General features: G+C 37.5%; 5 protein-coding genes across 5 annotated transcripts; 3 read left to right on the top strand and 2 right to left on the bottom strand.

Moving 5' to 3' along the window:
* The first annotated feature begins 627 nt into the window (after positions 1-627).
* On the top strand, positions 628-2,193 carry LOC101296191 (transcription factor JUNGBRUNNEN 1-like). The gene is made up of 3 exons (XM_004295427.1): positions 628-877; positions 1,208-1,518; positions 1,780-2,193. The coding sequence occupies exons 1-3, from the start codon at positions 670-672 to the stop codon at positions 2,191-2,193; spliced, it is 933 nt and encodes a 310-aa protein (XP_004295475.1). The 5' UTR covers positions 628-669.
* Positions 2,194-3,209: 1,016 nt separating this feature from the next.
* On the bottom strand, positions 3,210-3,700 carry LOC101305440 (polcalcin Phl p 7-like). The gene has a single exon (XM_004293681.1). It carries the CDS (start codon positions 3,646-3,648, stop codon positions 3,388-3,390), a length of 261 nt encoding a protein of 86 aa, XP_004293729.1. The 5' UTR covers positions 3,649-3,700; the 3' UTR covers positions 3,210-3,387.
* A 290-nt stretch (positions 3,701-3,990) lies between these two features.
* Positions 3,991-9,315, bottom strand: LOC101305145 (multiple RNA-binding domain-containing protein 1-like). The gene is made up of 12 exons (XM_004293680.1): positions 9,208-9,315; positions 8,130-9,131; positions 7,769-7,852; positions 7,534-7,657; positions 7,016-7,339; positions 6,619-6,683; positions 6,032-6,188; positions 5,215-5,316; positions 5,028-5,129; positions 4,773-4,943; positions 4,459-4,590; positions 3,991-4,369 (listed from the first exon to the last, which is right to left on the bottom strand). Coding segments are annotated over exons 1-12 (2,418 nt in total). The 5' UTR covers positions 9,210-9,315; the 3' UTR covers positions 3,991-4,216.
* A 2,026-nt stretch (positions 9,316-11,341) lies between these two features.
* On the top strand, positions 11,342-16,368 carry LOC101295901 (putative phospholipid-transporting ATPase 5-like). The gene is made up of 11 exons (XM_004295426.1): positions 11,342-11,755; positions 11,995-13,451; positions 13,536-13,646; positions 13,743-14,019; positions 14,103-14,191; positions 14,283-14,367; positions 14,502-14,711; positions 14,838-14,963; positions 15,114-15,212; positions 15,292-15,483; positions 15,640-16,368. Exons 1-11 carry the CDS (start codon positions 11,342-11,344, stop codon positions 16,366-16,368), a joined length of 3,789 nt encoding a protein of 1,262 aa, XP_004295474.1.
* A 1,816-nt stretch (positions 16,369-18,184) lies between these two features.
* On the top strand, positions 18,185-20,711 carry LOC101304843. The gene is made up of 4 exons (XM_004293679.1): positions 18,185-18,389; positions 18,512-18,614; positions 19,758-19,941; positions 20,439-20,711. Exons 1-4 carry the CDS (start codon positions 18,318-18,320, stop codon positions 20,512-20,514), a joined length of 435 nt encoding a protein of 144 aa, XP_004293727.1. The 5' UTR covers positions 18,185-18,317; the 3' UTR covers positions 20,515-20,711.
* The last annotated feature ends 928 nt before the right edge of the window (positions 20,712-21,639 follow it).

Raw genomic sequence — 21,639 nt, 5'->3', positions numbered from 1 at the left:
CCAGAAATTAGAATCCGAGTACTCCTCTACTCGCTACTCACCGGCCGGCCGACCGACTACCGAGTAGCGAGTTTTAGAACCTTGGCTAGGCCACCACCGGACAAGCGCCACTCGATTACGCCGGCCGGTAGGTGCGCTAGAGTTCTGGGAGAGAACTAGTCGATCGGCTAGAAGAGGGGGATTAGATTATGTATTATTATTCATTTGATTTAAATTTAGATTATTAGCACATAATTAATGTCGAGATAATCATGTCATTAGGATTCTTTTGTTTGATCACATAATTAATCTCGTCTGAGGTTTACAGAAATACAGTAGAAACCAAAACTGCAAACTTAGTCAAACTAGCTTGTTGCTCTCAAGGACTTATATTCCATCAAATTGCAAATGTTTTTCAAACCCACATGCGTCAGATTTGTATAATTTTCGTTCTCTCGGTCCAAACATATGACCCCAAGATATTAATCACGATCATCTCCATTGCAAGTCACTAAAACCCTTCGAAGATCGATCACAATCATCCTACCCAAAACTGACCAGTCAATCTACACGACTTTTGACCAAGCAAACCCCTCTTCACATTAGACTGCTATAAGAAGCAGGTTGAAAGCCTCACATATTATATAATGGAGGATCAGAAAGCACCAAGAGGAAGAAGCTAAACGGAAAATGGAAGTACAGAAGATGATGATGATGAGGGATTTGAGTAACAACAGTACTAAGGATGATGCAGACTATCTTCCGGGGTATCGCTTTCATCCCACTGATGAAGAACTTGTGAGGTTTTACCTCCGGAGGAAGGTGGAGAACAAACCTATTCGGCTTGAGCTCATCAAACTTCTTGACATCTACAAGTATGATCCGTGGGATCTTCCAAGTATGTTCTTCATGCATGCTTCATTTTTCTGCTTCATCACTAGTTTATAATCACTATATATGTTGATCGATCATACATATTTAGATACCTTGCGAGTAAAGCAAAGAGTAAACACATGAGATTGCGCTTTTCACTCTCCAAAAAGCTTCTTGCGCTCCTTTGAAGGCAAAGGCATGCAAATAATAGTGTCATTATTTATCTGGGAACTAGTGCGAATAGCTTGGATACTCATACAGTGAGAGAATGACTATATTTTTTCTTTGTTCTTTTGCCAACTAAAAATTTGTTAATGGCATATGCTTATATGGTTCTCTATCTGGTGAAATACAGAAGCTAGTGGTTTAGTCGGGGAGAAGGAGTGGTACTTCTTTTGCAGAAGGGGAAAGAAATACAGAAATAGCATAAGACCTAATAGGGTCACAAAATCTGGGTTTTGGAAAGCCACCGGCATTGACAAACCTGTATATTCGGTCGGCGGAGAGTTTCAGACTTGCATTGGCTTAAAGAAATCGCTAGTATACTATAGAGGAAGTGCTGGAAAGGGTACCAAAACAGATTGGATGATGCACGAGTTTCGTCTTCCGGCTACTAATCCAAGCACTGGTGCTCATTCTAATATCAAGGACATTACTGAAGAAGCTGTAAGATTATCCATCTTATATATACTTCAACAATATCATTTCTTCTCGCATTAGATATGTAACATGTTGTGAGGTCACTCAATAAACGTAGGCTATCTAAATTACACATATTATGAATAGTTCGCCGTAGTAATGTTCAAAATGAATGACAATATAACAACATAACTGTCTTTCACGTTATTTGTATACGTAATTATGTACGTAATTGTATATGTACGCAATGCACTGAAAATAATGTATATTTTTGGATTGTTTTTGCAGGAAGTTTGGACCCTTTGCAGGATTTTGAAACGAAACAACTCTTCTAGAAAGTATGAAACAAATTGGCACAAGACAACTTCCAAGCAAAGTGCAGCCGACTCAAGTTCGAAAACATGCAGTACTGAGTCAGAAGAAAGTTTTGGTGCTTCAGCTGCTCAGAAGAGTGATCCACTTGAAAGGAGCAGTACTCCTCGTTTTAACAATGATCATCTGTGCGATGGTAACAATCAACTCTCAGGCGGCCAGCTGATGACCTTAAAGGATGAAGTAGTTGATCCAATGGTGAACTCATGCATAAACTTTTGGAATCCAAATGAATATGAAATGTTAAGACCAGACAATCCCAACTGGGATGAGCTGAGTCCAATGATCGATTGTGTTCTAAATCCCTCCCCCCTATATCGATCGGTTTAGATAGATCAAAGAATTAAATTCAGTTTACCCCCTTGTAGTTTGGGGGTAACTTCATGTTAGTCCCTACACTTTTATTTTCATCAGTTTATCCCTTCAACTCTTCAATTTCTGTCTGCCGTGCCCAAATTCTCATATTCCGTTTGAATTGACCTTTAATTATCAACAGTTAAGGTCTGATTTGGACATATAAGATCCGATTTGCCCAAATTCTAGATACTGGCCTCACAGTTATGGTTAAAATTATTAGCAATTAACGTCCGATTTGGACAGAATATAGGACATTTGGTCACGCTTGAGGAAAATTTAAAAGTTTGAGGGGTAAACTGATGAAATTGAAAGTATAGGGATTAACATGAAGTTACATTCTAGATCAAACTAGAATTATGCTCTCTAACTTAGCTTGTAATACATACTTTGCTGCATTAATATCATTAGTCTTCCTTTATATAAACGAGCTAGCCTGAAAGATGTATCAACTATCAACTATTCAATTAGCAGCTACATAACTCATTCTTGCATTATATTCAAGACGTACTATAAGTTTCTGTTGAGAAAGGATCGCTGTCTTTCGTTATAAGAATGGAAACAAGTTGCAGTCGCTTGACAAAAACAAACCAACCCTAACCTCCACCTCTTCTTTTGTCTTCGAGAAAAGACAGAATCAACATAATCACAGGCGCGGATCATACGTTTGAAGTCAAGCGGATCATACGTTTGAAGTCAATGGTTGTGTATTTATATGAATGACCTCGGAAGGGTTTATATATAATATAGTTGGCAAAATTGAGGCAGTCTTTTTGCCTCTTCGTGGTCCTGTAATATTATTCCAGACCAAGTTCCCATCTTTTTCCTTGACTATAGTTGTCTTTCTCATGATATTATCACCTCAGTTTGACTATAGAATATATGAATCATTGGTCGTCAAAGTAGTACTTTCATGTGAACCCTTTGTTCCTCAATAGCTGCACAGCAATCTTCAATATAAGCAGAGATATATGTACTAATGAACCCAGCTAGAAAAGCTAGAATTAGTTTCATATATGAAGTCAATAAGCTTACAAACGATCCATGTTCATCTATATATTGTTTGAGATATAATTATTCATCATATCATATAAGCGTGACCCATTTACATAAACGATAAGGTATAATTTCGATGACATACATGATCAATAAGTATGGTACAAAATAGTTTTATTGTGAAAGTTTCTTGATGACTTCCTTCATCAAGTCAGGGTTGGCACGTTGGAAGGCGAAGAGCTCCTCCAGTGAAATGAATCCGTCATGATCCATATCGATCTCCTTCATTCGTTGATGCACTTCTTCTTCCGACGAAGAGCCGAGTGCTTTGAGTGCATCGGCAAGCTCGTTCAGGGAGATTTTCCCGTCACCATTGTAATCAAAACGTTTAAAGATACGCTCACATCCAGCCTTAGCATCAGCATCATCAGCCATTTTATGAATTGTGCATGCACTAGGAAATTTCTATGACAGTTTTGTCTTCAATATTGGCAAGAAATCAAACAGGTAGGCAGGTTTAATGTGACGGATTAAGAGGAGGTTTGTCCTTGGACCCGGTATCATTGCTTTGGGAACCAATCAGCACCCCTAAAATGAAGGACGCATGCTTAATCCAAACAGAAGTGTACCTTTTTGGTTTTGTTTCTTTTTCTTCGGTCCAGATAAAACGGATGGTTAGGTACAGACAGAACGGATGGTCAAGCAAGCATAATGTGATTTGTGACCTATGAGGACTAATCAGCTTCCCCTCCTAGAGTGTCCCCTTTAAACCGAAACTCCCAAAAGAAAAGGTATACTAAAATTTGCTTACTCTTAGCATTTGCTTAACTAACACGACATATGCCTTACAAAAACGAGTGCCATAGTGAGAAAACAATACAGACCAGCCCCCAACTAAGCAAAACTGGAGCGGGCTTAACTATATCAGATGAACTATAACCTATAACAACCAAGTACAACTCAAATTCACACAATGCACATGCCAAATATCTGAAGCCTCTCATCATTCCGTCATATCAAATCTCATGTTATCTTCATCCAAGGTTGCGACAGCCTTCCTTTTCCTGGAAACAGTATTTTGGTCATCCGTGAACTGAGCAGCTACTCTAGCTCTTAAATCTTCCAAGGTCTCACCTTCCTTTGCTCTCTCCAGAACCTGAAGTTCATAGGAAGCAGTCATATAGCTGATTTCTACATTAAAAAGGAGAAGAAATCCCCATGTATATAATAATTTTGATGCCTTACCAGATGGCGACCGTACAGATGTGTGCTTGCAAGCGCTTGAATGGCATTTTCTGCCTCTTGCTTAGTGGCAAACTCCACAAATGCAAAGCCTCTATGCTGTCCCAATCTGTTTGGTAACCGTAAGCTTTTAATCTGCCACAAGAAAAGGAATGGATCTTAAGTATATTATCACTATAGAGGCATACTAGAAAGATAACTGATCAGAAAATTTAAAATGAGGTCTTCTACACATAAACCAGTTAACACAGAATATACAACCAGATGATCCAGAACTGGTTAAGCTTCTCTATCACTCAAAGAAATTCAGTAATTACCTCGCCATATGTACTAAACAACTGTCGAAGCTCTTTCTTTGTAGCCTCAAAGGCTACATTTTTTACAAGTATTTTTGTTGAACTTTTGTCCTTCACAACTTTTTTCGGCACATCGTCTTGCTTGGCATGACAATGTTGCAAAATAAGTTGGTGGCCATCCAAAATTGTTCCCTAGAAAAGAAAATTATTAGGTGGAATGAATTTCCAAAATTGCATATAAGAACCAAATAATTTTGACCAGACTCTTGGCTTCACCTGTAAACCCTTGCAAACCTCTGTGGCTGTCTCCACAGAGTCAAATTCTACAAAACCAAATCCCATTGAAAGATTCTTCCCTTTTTTCATGTGTTTCTTCACCTGCACATAGAAAAACATGATATGCATCATACAAATATATCAAGACCATAATATTAGTAGTGTTTCTAGACAGACAGATTATCACCTTGGCGCTTAATATTTTTCCCTCCTTCACTTGTTCAAAATGCTTCTTCAAGCTCTCGTCAGTAGTCTTGAAGTTCAAATTCTTGACATATAGAGTTCGTGACTGGAAGCACAAAGTAGTTGTGTATTAGATAGACATAAGATATGCAAAATGTCCCAGAAGATGAAGAAAACTGAGGGGAAAAAAAATATAAATTTGCAATGTCGTAAAAACAATGAACTGCTAATGTCGTACTACTACATTCCATGAACTGCTAACCTTGTACCAGTGTGTTCGGTTTAGGTGATTCCAAGAATCCAAATTTCTATTCTACAATCCCAAAAATTTCTAATATAATTTAGTTTTGATATCTCCTGAATAGATTTCCAGTACCATGAACTGCTGTACCTTTTGGCAGTGTGTTCGGTTTAGGCAATTCCAAGAATCAAAATTTCTTTTATACAATCCCAAAACTTTCTAACATACTTTAGTTTTTGATACCTCCTTAATAGGTTTCTAGTACCATGAACTGATGTACCTTTTGGCAGTGTGTTCAGTCAAGCATCAAAATTTCTCTTATACAAATCCCAAAAATATCTAACATAATTTAATTTTTGATATCTCCTTAATAGATTTCCAGTTTTTCAGTGCAATCCATGAACAAAGACAATTTTCCCTCCCTCCCTCAAAACAAAGACAATATATACAATAGATACAGATACAAGTGATAACAAAATGATGCTGCGTGCAAAGAATTGTGATAAACAATAGGAGACAACATATGCTAGAGGAGAAGGGAGAAAACTAGATGAAGGAAATTTCCATATAAACAACATACCTCAACTCTATCAGGATCAAGATCAAGATCGTCTGGTGTTACTTCCACCAGTTGCTGAAGTTCAGCAACAGCAGGATTCTTCTTTCCATTGCTCTCAGCTGTTGAACTTGGATTAAGAACGTCACCAGGAGCCCATTCCAAATATAGAGGAACATCCCTATATCATTGTTAATAAGGAAATTAGTTTATCTTTCTATGACAACCTGTATCCATTAATAGCTAGCAAAAAGCCAAAAACAGCAGAGGTGCGGCCATCAAATAGATACCCCAACACCAGAATAGGTTCTAAACACAAAGAGCATAAACTGCCCCAAAAAAGAAATGAAGTTTTGTAAACCAAACATGTGAATTACACACACAAAATCATCTGATATTCACACTCGAGGGAATATTCTCCTAATATTCTGAAACAGTACAAGTTACCTTTATTTAAACATCTTAGCAATTTTAAGAATATACAGAAGTAAAATAAAAGAATTCAGGCCAGATTCAACCTAAAACATTTTAAAACATGCAGTAAATCCTACTGGACATGTTGTATTCATATTTCTAGCCAACAAAATACACAAGAAACAAGGACAGCTTACTTGTATTTCTTGTATGCCAGACCTTTAAAAGCTGCACGAGCTCCAGAAGGTTCAAAAAAAACAACCTGAAAGATATTTTGAAGTGACTAAGTAGAGTACAAATACAATCATTACTATCATTAATCATTACACTCCTAATTCCTAAACAACCTTGCCCTTTCTTCCAACTTATATGCTCTCAGAAGTTATTGTAACAGTTTATTTTTTTCCTTTTTTGATTTCATGTTCCTCTGGGTCATATAATATTAAATAAAGTTACTCATTAACACAGACAAAGTCTGCATGACTTCAACGATTTCAGAACTAAATAGGAGATACACTTTAAGCATCACCATAGCTAATGGACATCCTCATAGAAGTAAATCGAAACGAAGGGTTTCTCTTTTTTGCTGCATACCAAAGCCAATGTCTTTGTCGGAGGCATAATGATCTTCTCCAAACTCCCAAATTTCCCAAACATGTTTCCTAGTTCACTATCAGAAGAACCATATGGCAAGTTCTTCACTAGTAAAACATGGTTGCTTCTTTTCATATCACCAGCTTTCCTGGCAGCAAAATTCTCTAAAGATTCTACATTTACACCAGCGTTTGTAAGAGCCTTTTTTGTCTGTGCAATCACTTGTGTCTCTGCTTGAGCAACACGTACAGCGACATCATCAGCTTGCGGGTCAAGAAAATCACTCTTGCTCACCCCAAACTTCCGAGCCAAGTGATCAACGGCCTATATAAAGGACCAAAGATGAATTAGAAATGCGGGCATAATTTTAGGACATCACAATAATAAAGCCAAAAAGAACTCAACAAAGCACGATTAAGCTGTTGCTACAACACCAGAACAGATAATTACAGAACAGCATCAAAAGATTATCGGAAAATGAAAAAGATGGGAGAACAGGAAACAATGCTTTGACATACTGTCTCAGTGCGTATAAACAAACTATTCCATGCTCTTGTATCTCCGCTAGCTTCAGATGCTTTCTTCTTCTCCTCCCTTTGTTGCTTAAGAGACTTTGAAGCTTGGTTCGCTAAATCTTCAGCCCTATAGGGTGCAAGTAGAAAGTCATAATCAATCCCGTTTTAAGAGTTACGAGTTATGACACCAAAATCCCCTAGAACAAGATGAAAATAGGCCAATGGTAGGGGAACTTACCCTGGAGATGGGTGTTTTTGTTTTGCTGGCATAACATGCAGCAGTCTTCCTTGGAAAATTGAACCGTCTAATTCTTCTAATGCCCTTCATAACACAAAAAACACAAATCATCAGTGATTTCTGTGTATGATAGTTAGCCACGAAAAACACCCTACACCAATATTGAAAGATCTCAATGCAATTGAACCAGTTGTTAGTTTATCAAAACTTGAATCAGGGAAATAACTGAGCCTTGACATGAAACTTGAAGAAGTGCAGGTATCACAATGCTTGAAGTTTGTCAATGGTAATCATTGACTTGCCACAACCCATCCAATGAAAATTAGAACACTCGTATGAACTCTGAAGCACAAAAGAGTACCTTTGAACCGATTTCGGTTGCGAGTAAAGAACATAAGCAATTCCCTTGGACCGATTTAACTCTTTATCAATAACAAGATGAACTTGCGCATCCCCGAATTTCCTAAAATGCTCTTCCAACTCATCCTCTGTTGCTGTAAATGGCAAATTTCGAACAAAAAGCCGACTAGTATCAAGCATTTCATCTTTCTCATCTGTCAAAGTAGACCAAGGATCACTCTGCGCAAGTACAGTTCCATCCGAAACTTCCTCAACGCCTTCCTCTCCTTCATCAACCTCATCTTCTTCTTCCTCTTCCTTCTCCTTCTCCTCCTCCTCCTCTTCATCATCACTGTCACTACTCTCGGAATCCGACCAATCCTTCTTCACTCTACTCTTGAAGTAATCCATATCCGAAACCACATTATCCTTCGCAACATTGTGTGACTCACCCTTCTCCACATCCTCCTCCTCCTCCACATCAACATCCATCTCCGCCGCCGATTTCTCCTCATCCCCCTTCCTCCTCTCCTCCATCTTCCTCTCTCCTCTCCCGATTTTCGCATCAACAAACGTGTCATTCGACCACAACTTCGACTTAGCCCTCGGCTGCATCACCTGCAAAAACTCCTTAAGCTTAGGATCATCAATCTCCTCCTCCTTCTCACTCCTCCTCCCTTTTCGGCTTTTCGCCGCCGCGGCATTACCGCCTTCCCTGGCCTCACTCTCTTTCTTCTCCTTCTCCTTCGTGTGGCGACTCCACGGCCTCGGAATCTCGGGATCGCCGACCTTCCGAGCAAGCTCGCAGCTAATCCGGTAAGTATCGACGAAGGTTCTGTTGAAGTACTTGATGGCCTCCTGAGCTTGAAGCTCGGAGCGGAACCCTATGAAAGCGAACTGGCGGCTCTTGCCTTCTCTGGTGCGCATGAGCTTGGCGTCCGTGACTTCTCCTTTCTCCGAGAAAAGCTCCCGGAGCTTCTTGTCGTCGACGTGCTTCGGCAAATTCTTGACGCAAATCCTCGACCTGGAAAAATTAGGGAGAGCATTAAAGACGGTGAATATTCCGGCGGAAAGAAAACGGAAAAGGAATTGGAACTTACATTGCGGGAGGTTTGGGAGTGTTGAGAAACCGAAAATGAATTGAAGGCGGCGGCTTTGGAGTTGCGGCGAAAGCTGAGGTATTGGAGTGGTGGCGGTGACTGTGTTCGGGGTTTTTCGCCCAGAAAATAAAATGAAAAGGTTTATATAGCAAAAGAAAAAAATAAAGGTGTGGGCTTTAGACGAGAAGAGAAAGTGGATAGGTTTGGGCCAGCCCAAACCAAATTAGGGACAATACAGTCCAACCCAATTACGATGTGTTTTTTTGTTTTTGTTTTTAACAAATGGCTGGTGCAGCTGTCATATTGAGTCTTAATTAATGAAATTGTCAAATATAAGTGACATTTATTAAGCATAAACAATTGACACAAAGACCTGAAATAATATCAAGAATCTCTAAAATAAACATGTACTTAATAACCAGACACCAATGAGCAAAGATTACTACTTTAATACTCTGTTTACTTTCACACAACTATAACAAACTAGAAAGATCATTAAATATCTAACACGATTACATATCTTAATGACATGTTTATTTACTTGAAATGAAGGAAAAAGTTGGAAGACAAGATGAACGGAGAAGGAAATAAATCAGGGTGGAATGATTCTCATTTTAATACCCTAGCCTATAAATGTTGGTAAACTCATGAATCAAATAACTAGAATCATAAACACATGAAACCTCTTATAATAGAATCATTCTCTTTAAGACACATTTACTTACTTGAAATGGAATACAATGATTACACGGGGCAATCAAGTTTCTGTGTTTACTAACACATAATGGAAGCGGAATGATTCCAGGTAAAAGTATTCATGTGTTTACTAACATGTGAAGGAATCGAAATTGGTCTATGTCTCATCTCGTTATTAGGAATTGATTCTTAGATACTCATAAATTTGATTACGTAGGAGGGATATCGATTTAGGAATCAACCAATCCAGAATCGATATCGATTCATTTTTCTCGTTTCACTTGTCTGTGATCTTTTTTTTTTCTTAAGTAAATATGTTATTATTTCATTCAGGTGGAGTGTGACACGGGCTATAAGTTTTTACCAACTCATTTGATTTATGAATAACTACTCAAGCCATAAACTATTCAGCATTTATGCATGGTTTCAAGGAAAATTGGGGAAGAAGGAAAAAAGACAACCGGTTGTGATCACATTCTTTTTGCAATAAAACCTAGAGCATGATGATTATGACACGTAATACGCGATATTTCTAACTCACTAATCAGATCTCTAAACAACCGAACCAACATGTAAATGCATATGATAAGTGTTAGTACATAACATGTCACATAATACGAAAGTACGTCTGCCTCACCGAAGACTTTCTGCACTTAGCCAGCCTTGTGAAAGTTACAATGATCCCATGCCTGTTTGCGCGTCTCTTCCCCTCGAGACTTGTTGGCAGCATTTGATGTCTAGCAATACATATAATGGATTATGAGATTCTTATGAAGGACTCTGGGTAATACTTTATTCGGATCCGAAGCAAAGACAAACATTAGTTTAACAAGTGATGAATTCTATGTTTGAATTGGAGTAACATTCATTAATGGTTTTGGTTGACTTGAAATATTAGTTAGTCCGTTTCTCTCCAGGCATTTCGACACGATAGAGTGAAAAAGATTGATTGTTATAGTTTAATCTTTCACATTAGCCAAATGGCAAAACGAATATGATCATGTTCAAGATACATAGTTTAACTGTAATTCACTTCAACTCTTACAATCTCGAATCTAGAGGCAGTGCAGCTTGGTTATCTGGCCCAGCTTCATATTTTATGTAAAAGGTGATGTTTCTTAAGTAACAGGCTAGCTAAAATGGAAGGCCTGCTTCTTCTGCCAGCTTTGGTTTGATCCAAGAAAACTGCAAATCTACCCCTTGGAAGTTTTCCTCCTGAAAATGGTGAAAGTGAAGGGTGGATAGAGTTTCCAGCACTTGAGAGAAAGACAGTGTAGAACAGACAAATCTTGTTTCATTCTTTATCATTTCTAGATTTTGATGTTTCCCATGGAGGACTTTGTTGGAACCCACAGCAATAGTAATGGAATAGAGACAGTTTTTCTTCAAGCTTATAGAGGTTGGTTTCTGCACCATTGCTGAAGAGTGAAGCTCAAAAATGTCAGGGTCAGCTGGAAGAAGAAAGAGGAAGATAAGATGGAGCAAGCTCTATTCCTATGGATGCTTCAGACCACCCTACACTCTTGATTCTGATCCTGGCCAGCAGCTACTGGGTCAACCCGGGTTTTCGCGTGTGGTTTTCTGCAACGAACCTCAGCTGCACAAGGCTAAGCCTTACAAGTACCCCAAGAACTATGTATCCACAACCAAGTACAGCATTGTGACATTTCTCCCCAAAGCGTTTTTCGAGCAGTTCCGCAGAGTTGCCAATCTTTATTTCCTTCTAGCTGCAGTTTTGTCCAGCACTTATTTGGCTCCATTTAATCGAATAAGTGTGATTGCTCCTTTGGTGTTTGTTGTGGGGGTTAGCATGATTAAAGAGGCTGTGGAGGATTGGCACAGATTCTTGCAGGTTAGTCATAATGTTTGATTGCAAGCTTTAACTTTATCATATGATCAAGAACCCTTTTGTGATTCCTGTTCTGCTTTGCTAAGAAGCTAGTGTTGTTCCATTTTTCAGTAAATATTGTTTTCTTAATTTTGATACAGAAATTCAAAACATACATGTTTTTGCAGTATAATGTTTAGATGTCTCTGCTTAGTGTTTGAATGTAATAGTATTGAGTCAATTTTCCTTTTTTCTTCTTCAAGGATTTGAATGTGAATTCAAGAACTGTAAGTGCTCATGTTGGAGGTGGCTTATTTGTTGAAAAGACTTGGCAAGGACTTTGTGTTGGAGATGTTGTTAAAGTTAACAAGAATGAGTATTTTCCAAGTGATCTTCTCTTGCTGTCTTCTAGCTTTGAGGATGGCATATGTTATGTAGAGACCATGAACCTCGACGGAGAAACTAATCTGAAATGTAAGAGAAGCTTAGAAGCCACACTTGACTTGGCAAATGATCAAGCATTTAGTGGATTCAAGGCCACAATTCGCTGCGAGGATCCAAATCCTCATCTTTACACCTTTGTGGGGAATTTTGAGTTGAACAATGTAACACATCCCTTGTGCCCAGCCACACTGCTTCTAAGAGATTCAAAACTTAGAAATACTGATTACATTTATGGGGTTGTGGTCTTTAGTGGACCTGACACAAAAGCAGTGAGGAACTCAACAAGATCACCATCCAAGCGTAGTAGGATTGAAAGAAAGATGGATCTTGTCATTTACCTTCTCTTTTCAATGCTTCTTTTGATTTCAGTGGTCACTTCAACTGGTTTTGCAGTGTATCTGAAATCGGAAATGGCTAAGTGGTGGTATCTTTCTCTGCAAGATAATGATGATGAACTCTTCAAACTATCAAAGCCTCAAGTATCTGGTTTCTTTCAATTTGTAAGAGCTCTAATTTTATATGGCTACTTGATCCCCATTTCTCTCTATGTATCTATTGAGGTTGTCAAAGTTTTGCAAGCCATGCTCATTAACAAGGATATAGAGTTGTATGATGAAGTTACATGCAAGTCAGTTCAAACCAGAACATCCAACTTGAATGAAGAACTTGGTCAGGTAGAGATGATTCTGACGGATAAAACGGGGACTTTGACATGTAATCAGATGGAATTTAGGAAATGCTCTATTGCTGGAGTTTCATATGGGGGTAACGTTAATAAGATCGATTGTGCAGCATCGAAAAGGATGAATGTTGAGGTTGAGTCGTATCGTTTTAGTATGGATGAACTTGAAACAGCAAGTGAAAGCTTTGAAATGTTTGAGTTTTCTGTGGCGGATGCTAGCACCGAAAAAGCTGCTCTTGCTGGACATAAGCAGATGCAGAACTTGAGTGCAGAATGCTCGAGAATCTCTAGTGTGGAGGGAGAACCTGCCATTAAAGGCTTCAACTTTAGGGATGATAGGCTTATGAAAAGAAAGTGGATTTACAGGTCCAACTTATTTGATGTGACAATGTTCTTTAGAGTCATGGCTCTATGTCACACAGGCATACCTGTCGAGGGTGATCAGGCTCCAAAGCTAAAGTATGAGGCAGAGTCACCAGAAGAAGTATCTTTTCTAATTGCTGCACAAGAATTTGGATTTCAATTTTTTCAAAGAAGTCAATCCGTTATGCATCTCAAGGAGTTCGATCCGTCTTCTGGAAAGGTGGTTGAGAGGTAAATCTCATATTTTGTTCTTCTGGTTAAGCTACTTTTGTAGCACTTGTTTATGGCCATACATGATGCATATGTTGTTTGCAGGAAGTACAAACTTTTAAACCTTCTAGAGTTCTGCAGTGCCCGAAAGAGAATGTCAGTTATTGTAAGCAATGAAGATGGTGAAATCTTTCTCCTATGCAAAGGGGCAGATAAGTATGTTATCTTCTTCAGTAATTCATCTTTAACTTAAGTTCTAAATCGGGAAAGCTCAATATTCCCTGACTTCTTTTATTGTGTTTCCATTTTCAGCATTATCTTCGATATGCTTGCAGACAATGGTAGGTCTTACCAGCAAGCTACAACTCTACACCTTTCAGATTATGCAGAAGATGGATTTCGAACTCTAGCATTTGCTTATCGGAAACTTGATGCTGTCGAGTATGAAAAATGGAACTCAACATTTACCAAGGCTAAGACTACAATAGGTCCTGAAAGAGAAGAAGTACTCATAGAAGCATCTGCAATGATTGAAAAGGAATTAATTCTATTAGGGGTTGTTGCTGTTGAAGATAAGTTACAAAAAGGGGTTAGTTAACTATCTCTTGCTGTTTTTGTGTGGCTTATGTAGGTAGAAGGCTCTTATCTCATAGTTACTAACATATAATTCAGGTTCCGGAATGCATAGATAAACTTGCACAAGCAGGAATTAAAATATGGCTGCTCACTGGTGACAAGAAAGAAACTGCAATAAATATTGGGTACAGCTTGCAAAAATCAATTACTTGGTTCAATTCTAAGACATAATCTTCCTAAAATACATATTCAAGCTAATGAATTTTTCTTTTGCAGATTTGCTTGCAGCTTACTTCGGCAGGATATGAAACAGTTTCATCTGATTTTGGGCAAAAAAAGTGCAGCTAGTAACCGATTGAAGGTGGAAATTCTTGTTTTATGGCCTCAAACTGAACTATAATTTTTTGTTTACTCTTATCCTGAGTTTTCCATTTGTAAACCTGAGTTTCATAGAAGTGATTGGAAATCATATATTTTGTTTTTTCTAGTTTCCAGGAGATGAAGGAAGACATTTTAAACCAACTTGAAGGCTTTCAGAAAGTGAAGTCTGAAGAAGGCAACAAAGATGCACCCTTGGCTTTGATAGTAGATGGCAAAGCTCTTGAAATTGCTCTGAGAAGTGATGTGAAGGACCAGTTCTTACCGTTGGCCGTTGATTGTGCTTCTGTTATATGCTGCAGGGTGTCTCCAAAACAAAAGGCTCTGGTAGGTCTCTTATCTGCATTTTAAGAAGTTGCATGCAGGGTATTTGTAATGAGCACAATGACAATGCATACTCATAAATTTTACTTCGATCAACTACAAAAAAGTCATTAAATGTGGCGTGTCCAGATTACTCGATTGGTAAAGAAGCATACAGGCAAGACAACCTTGGCAATTGGAGATGGGGCAAATGATGTTGGCATGATTCAAGAAGCTGATATTGGAGTAGGAATCAGTGGCATGGAAGGAATGCAGGTAAGCTTTGAACATGGCCTTTGATTACTAGGGAACCAACCTATTCTTTATTCATCTTAGTTTGTTTTAGCCTTGTTTTAAAGATACCTATGTTTTTCAAGTACACTCATTTCTGCTTAGACATTAAAAACAGTTCTGAAAATTACACAGGCAGTCATGGCCAGTGACATCTCATTGCCTCAATTCCGATTCTTGGGGAGATTGCTTATTGTTCATGGGCACTGGTGTTACAAGAGGATTTCAAAAATGGTCAGTTATTTCTGTGAAGTATAACATTATCTATAGTTTGGAGTTTTGAGACTAGATTAATTCTTCTTCTTCATTTCAGATTCTCTACTTTGTGTACAAGAACATTGCATTTGGCCTCACACTGTTTTACTATGAAGTATACACAAGGTTCTCAGGGGAGGTCTTATATGATGATTGGTATATGGCACTGTTCAATGTGATTTTGACATCTTTGCCTGTTATATCATTGGGGGTCCTTGAGCAGGATGTTTCATCAGAAGTGTGCCTCAAGGTAAACAGATTAGACAAGTCATCCTTTTGTTCCATTTAGCTTAATAAAAATCAATTCCCTAACTGCTTGTCTAACATAGTATCATAACTCAAACTGCACATGTTGCAAGCACTAATGAACAATCTAATGGATGATTCTTTTCCTTATATGGAACAGTTTCCGGCTCTTTACCAACAAGGCCAAAAGAACATATACTTCACTTGGAGCCGCATCATCGGTTGGATACTCAACGGCATTGTAGCATCTCTAGTCATCTTCCTTGCAAACATATGCACTATTTCTACCTTCGACAAACATGGTATTGTTGCAGAGAAAGCCTTCAACAAAGATGGCCATGTCGCAGACATCACACACCTCGGCGCCATGACATATACATGCATTATCTGGACAGTCAACTGCCAGATAGCCCTCATCATCACCCACTTCACTTGGATCCAACATCTCTTCATATGGGGAAGCATCGTCATCTGGTACATCTTCCTGTTCTTCTACGGTGCGCTACCTCCTGCCATTTCTAATAGAGGCTTTCGTGTTCTTGTCGAAGCTCTTGGCCCTGCACCCATTTACTGGCTTGTCACATTGCTAGTTGTGGTAGCTGCTCTTCTTCCTTATTTCATCCACATTGCCATCCAAAGGTCGTTTTATCCATTAGATGACCATGTCATCCAAGAAATGAAGTTCTGCAGGAAAGATATTGGGAATAATAATCTGATCTGGGAGAGGGAACAGAACAACTCAGTGATGATGACCCAGATTGGATTTTCAGCTAGAGTTGATGCAAGGATTAAGATTATGAAGGAAAACTTGAACCAGAAGCGACAGTTGATATATAGATCAGTAACAAGCAGTCCAATATTTAGGTCACTAACAAGCAGTCCAATGTAAGTGATCAATGTATGCACTTTGTTAATTCTGTTCCGTAAATTTGTAGTCATCACTTTGCTCATATTCTTTAATTCATTAAAAATTATGTACTAATGTTTATGTACAATACTCAATGATCTACCTATAAGTTCAACAAAGTTGGCAAATGATCCAAGTTTACACTGGTCCAGTTCCTCCGAAACAGACCTTTCGCATTTCACATTCATATCCAAATCTTCAAAACTATAAATAGTATATGTTCAAGAAACAAAAATTCAATATTTAAATATAAAATGCAAATTATAAGCAGGTGAGGTGGTCAAATTAACTCTGCTCAAACAAACTTAGTTAAGCATAATCCAATTTTTTCCAAGCTTGAACATGTTTAACTGTTCGAACAACTTTAACAATCTAAAACGTTGATGAGTTAAATATGGTTCATATTAATAAACATCATAAAAATATAAAATAAAGGGGGATTTTCACATACACCCAATTTTGAAGAGTGATTTTAAATAAAACCCACATAATATTCCTTTCTGATAAACATCTAAAATGTATCAATTATGATACATATTATGTCCTATTTTTTCTAAATTTTACACAATTGCCACCATTCAACTATAACATATAAACATAATAAATAAGCTTAATTGATGTTTTCTTAAATACCTTGATTATGAGTTTTTTTTTTAACACTAACATTTTTCAATTAATTTGCAAGAATCATGCGGTTTTTCTTTATTTTTATGAAAAAATTTAGGTGAAATGAATTCATTTTATGATCTATACATAAGGTAAAATATAATATAAATAAGATATCTGATTATTTGAGTAAAAAGAATAAATTTTATAGTGTTACCGTAAGCCCTAAGCCCTAAACCCTAAACCCTAAACCCTAAACCCTATAACCTATACCCTATATCCTAAACCCTAAACCCTAAACCCTATACCCTATACCCTATACCCTATACCCTATACTCTAAACCTATACCCTAACCCTATACCCTAAACCCAATTTTAGGTTTCTTCTTTTTAGGTATATTATCATATCATGTCCTACTTAATAGGTACATTAGAAATGTAAATGTTCTCTCGATCAGGATGAGAAATGATATAATAATATACCTAAAAAGAAGAAAATTAATCAAAGAACAAGAATGTGTACCTTACAATCAGACATTTTTCGATTATGTAGAGAGACACCAAATGTGAGCTTAAGAATGAAAAGAATCATTCTATTACAAATGACATACTTCTATATATAACATATATATACACTCAAGTTAGTAATAACAAAGTAAGAAATTAAAGAATGTAATTGATTATGATAAAGTTAAATCAAACTAAATTTTAGCTCAATATTTGAGTTTCAAATTGATGCTAAAATTGAGAAATATACCAAATTTAGCTTTATATCATCTGAAGGGCAAATCAGAGAAACTAAAAAAATGAAGAAAACTATTAATTATAGACATATGCTCTATATAGTAAGTTTGCTTATGTGGAGTGGGTGTAAAATGAAAGAAAAATATGTATGGGTTTATCTTAAAAGAGGTCTAGTATTTTGGGTTTTTATCTAATTTTCTCTAAAATAAATGATATTGGACTCATGTTGACAATGTATTATTCGTTATCATACAATTCTTTCTGTATTTAAATTACAAACTCAATTTGCTTAGTTTACCAACATGGTGCTAAATTGGCTATATCTTTCAACATTACCCAAAAAGCCTAATAAACCAGAGTTTCCATAGGAAAAATAAAATTGCCAATACACACTTGTCTTTCCATTAAATTACAAATTTGAGGAAATCCAAAATTTCATCAGCAATTAGACCCTTCTCTTTGGACGAGATTTCATCGACCCTAATTGCATGTCGAAGAGAACAGAAAGAACATAAATATCCCAACTCCCGCCTCCCTGAACTGAGGAGTACCCAGAACCTAAACTCAGTCAAGTCTTGCGGATGGACCCAAATTTAGGACAGAACAGGCTTGAAGATGTCAGCTGGCTCTGTTCCCTCTCTGAGTCTGAGCTTGTAAGTGTTTCTACAAATCCCAACAACTTAATCTCTGCTTTACTTTGCTGTTTTTGATGGGTTCAAATTAAAAGGTAGACTTCTTGAAGCTAAGACCAGAGCTTTCATGCTTATAATAACAGGATTTGCTCATCAGCTTAAAGAAGCTTGTTCTTCAAAGGGCAAGAATGAATGGGCATAAAGAACTAGCACACAAGTTTGATCTCAAGGTGCTTAGAGCTCTTGGTATGTTTGTAATTACTAATTATGTATGTCTTTCATCCCTTATTGGTTCTTTTCTATCTGGATAATAGCTTTGCTGGTTGCATTATTCTTGGCTTGAATAATTGGAATAGATACTTATGTGTTGGTTGTTTATATTGGATTTGGAGGGATGATTCTATTGTATCTAATGATGTTATGATTCTGATATCCCCATGCTGAAAAAGTAGGGATCTTGGACTAGTACATGAGCTTTTGGACGCCCTTATCTCGCAAGCCGGTGTTTACATGCCAACTTTGACTTAAAACCTTCTGTATAAGCTTTCAGTAAAGCAAAAAATTTTGATTTATTTGCCCAACTATCTTTATCTTCATGATTAGCAACTATAGGAACTTGTGCCAAATTCCAATTTGTATGTGAAGAGTTTAGTAGCATGGTTAGCAGCAGAAGTTGAATAATAGATTTGTTAATTATGATCTCTCAGTACATCAAGATTGCTTTTTCTATTTTTCTACTAAAACATGCCATTTTAGTGGACTATCCTACTTAGAGGGAGATTGTGAAAAGATCAGTATATATTTACAATAAGGCGCCATAGAGAGTTTGAAGGTTTATATGTCTCTAGAGAACTATTTCTGAATCCCCACTTGTGTACTTTCCCCAGAGGCCTGCTATTCAGGACACCAAAAGTGGCATTAAATAACTAATAAGTTCATAACTTGATGGTATATTTTCAGATTAGACTATATAGAGATGACATACACTTCTTATGTATCCAAAATTGATCTCCGATAGACCTCTGTTATTTGTGCCTAGTTTTTTTGACTAACTGTAAAAGCACTGGCTTTAAGAGCTGTAATTTTGGGCTGTCCTTTCTTTTTTAATGATCTTCTTTCATGATGTTTATCCTTTGCTGCTATTGCTGTACAGAGATATCAGGGAATGGTTGTGATCAAGAACCAGTCCCTGTCTGTAGCTTTGTTTCATTTGTGTGGGAGAGGTTGTTTGCATGTTGCAAACCGAATAAGGTTGGGTTTTTGTGGGATGTTATTTTTCTAGTTTGTAGTTTGTGGAGGTCTCACTGTATTGAACCCAATCTGCTGATAATAATACTTGTGACCTGATTATGGTACATCTTCTGACTTGAATATTCTCATAATGTGCAGCCTTCATTCTGATGACATGTATCAAAAATAAGGTTATGGATGTGTCACTTGTTCCAGGCTCTGAAGACTCTGCTGCAGTTATGGACAGTTGTAATCTATTGAAGTGTGACCTTGGAGATGTTATGAGTCTTGAAGAGATAAAGTCATGCATCGGTATTCATTTGAGAAAGGCAGGAACGAAAAGGTTAGTTGAGGCTGCAAGTCCTGCAACTAATACTTCTTTGTTTTCGTATAGACAATAAGATGCTTGCAGAATACAGAAAGCAGAAATCAAATAATTCAGTATAATAAGTACCATCATCTGGCTTTACGATTAGTTTTGTCACACATGAGGAAAAAGAAAAACAAAAAACAAAGAAAGAATAAACAGACGCACCAAGAATTCCTTTTAAGCTCCTTAGCATAGATATGGCATAGATAATTGTGTTCAAAATGACTCCAATTCCTCCTGCCCAGACTTTGGGTTTGTTAATTCCTCATTGTCTGCTGCCCTCTCACCCATGCTCATCATCCTTGGAATATCATACTCTAATTGGTTTAAACACAATGTTTGTTACCAGAGCTTTTGTGTTGTGAAAAGGCATGTATTTTGTGTTCTAGACTTGTTGATGTGCATTAGGTTCTCTTTAGCTCCTTGAGTTGATCATATATTTATTTTTATCGTTTTTGTTATGTGTGTAGATTCTGTAACAGTATAACACTGAATGAAACTACACCAAGTCAGAAGAAACAAAAATTTGGAACCAGCGGAGTATGAAAGCAGGCTTTGCAGTAGGAAGGTAGAGAGGAACCGTTGCATCACATGAGCATTGAGTTTCGAGTATATAGGTTACAAGTATGCCGTTGTACACCATCCTGGTCATTCACGTTTCATATTGTTGTGAAGACCAAATATATACCTTGCAATTTTGATGTGTGATTTTATATTAATGACAAGGTCTCATTAGAAGTTCTCTTCCTCTAGCCACTTCCCATTATTTTTTTTCAGTCAAAGAGCTTGTTTTGATCGAATTAATGTTAAACTGAGAGAGCTTATAAATTTGTGAGTCCTAGTTTTGAGTCGTCATTGGTTTCTGGGCTCTTATCACTCTGCTTTTCTGTCTGATTTTGGGCTCCATCGATTATCAACATGAACCCTTTGGATGGGGCTGATGGATTCCCAGGGGGCAAAAGGAGGGAGATAGTTGACTGCATCTATACAAGCAAGTAATGACTGCATCCATACATGCAAGTAATGACTACATCTTCAGATCACGTCCTTATAATGCAGGCTTATTATTAGGTCTTGGATCTCGATGGTGTCCTCTGCTGTACGTTATCCCTCCCTTTTGCTGTGTCTGGTGTGTGCAAGTGTAGCTACCATGTTAGTACAAACCCATGATGGAGCTCATGGGAAAATCCCAGGGGACATGAGATGGAGGCGATGTTTGAACCCAATAACCACAAAATCAAACACCTTTTATGAAGATGTGTGAAGTCATTTTTCCACTCCTATCTATTTTGTGCTGCCTTGGTGACAACTGAGACGAGCATGATTTTCTTGTTGGCCATGCCTTGCTTATTTGTCCTCAGCACCGCATGGCAATAAAGTGATTTTGGGACCCCCAATGTTCATCAAAATTCTCCTACACATTGTCCTATCCTCTTCTTAAACCCCATTTGCCCTCCCACTCCATTGCGGGGGACTGAAGTCACTGAACATGGATCAAAGCAAAAAATTATTTAGTATGCAGGAAAAAATTGATTAGTACTAATCATAATGTACGTATATACTTTGCTTCAAAGATTAGATTAGACTTAGAGCCTCTATTGTGGAATTTCTTTTTGGAAGCAAAAATTTCTTTTTGGTCCACTAAGAAGTAAGAAATAGAAATTTCTCCCA

The sequence above is a fragment of the Fragaria vesca genome, linkage group LG3 (genome assembly GCF_000184155.1).
Source record: "Fragaria vesca subsp. vesca linkage group LG3, FraVesHawaii_1.0, whole genome shotgun sequence".
Classification (NCBI taxonomy): domain Eukaryota; kingdom Viridiplantae; phylum Streptophyta; class Magnoliopsida; order Rosales; family Rosaceae; genus Fragaria; species Fragaria vesca.
This window is presented reverse-complemented; position numbering and strand designations above follow the sequence as displayed.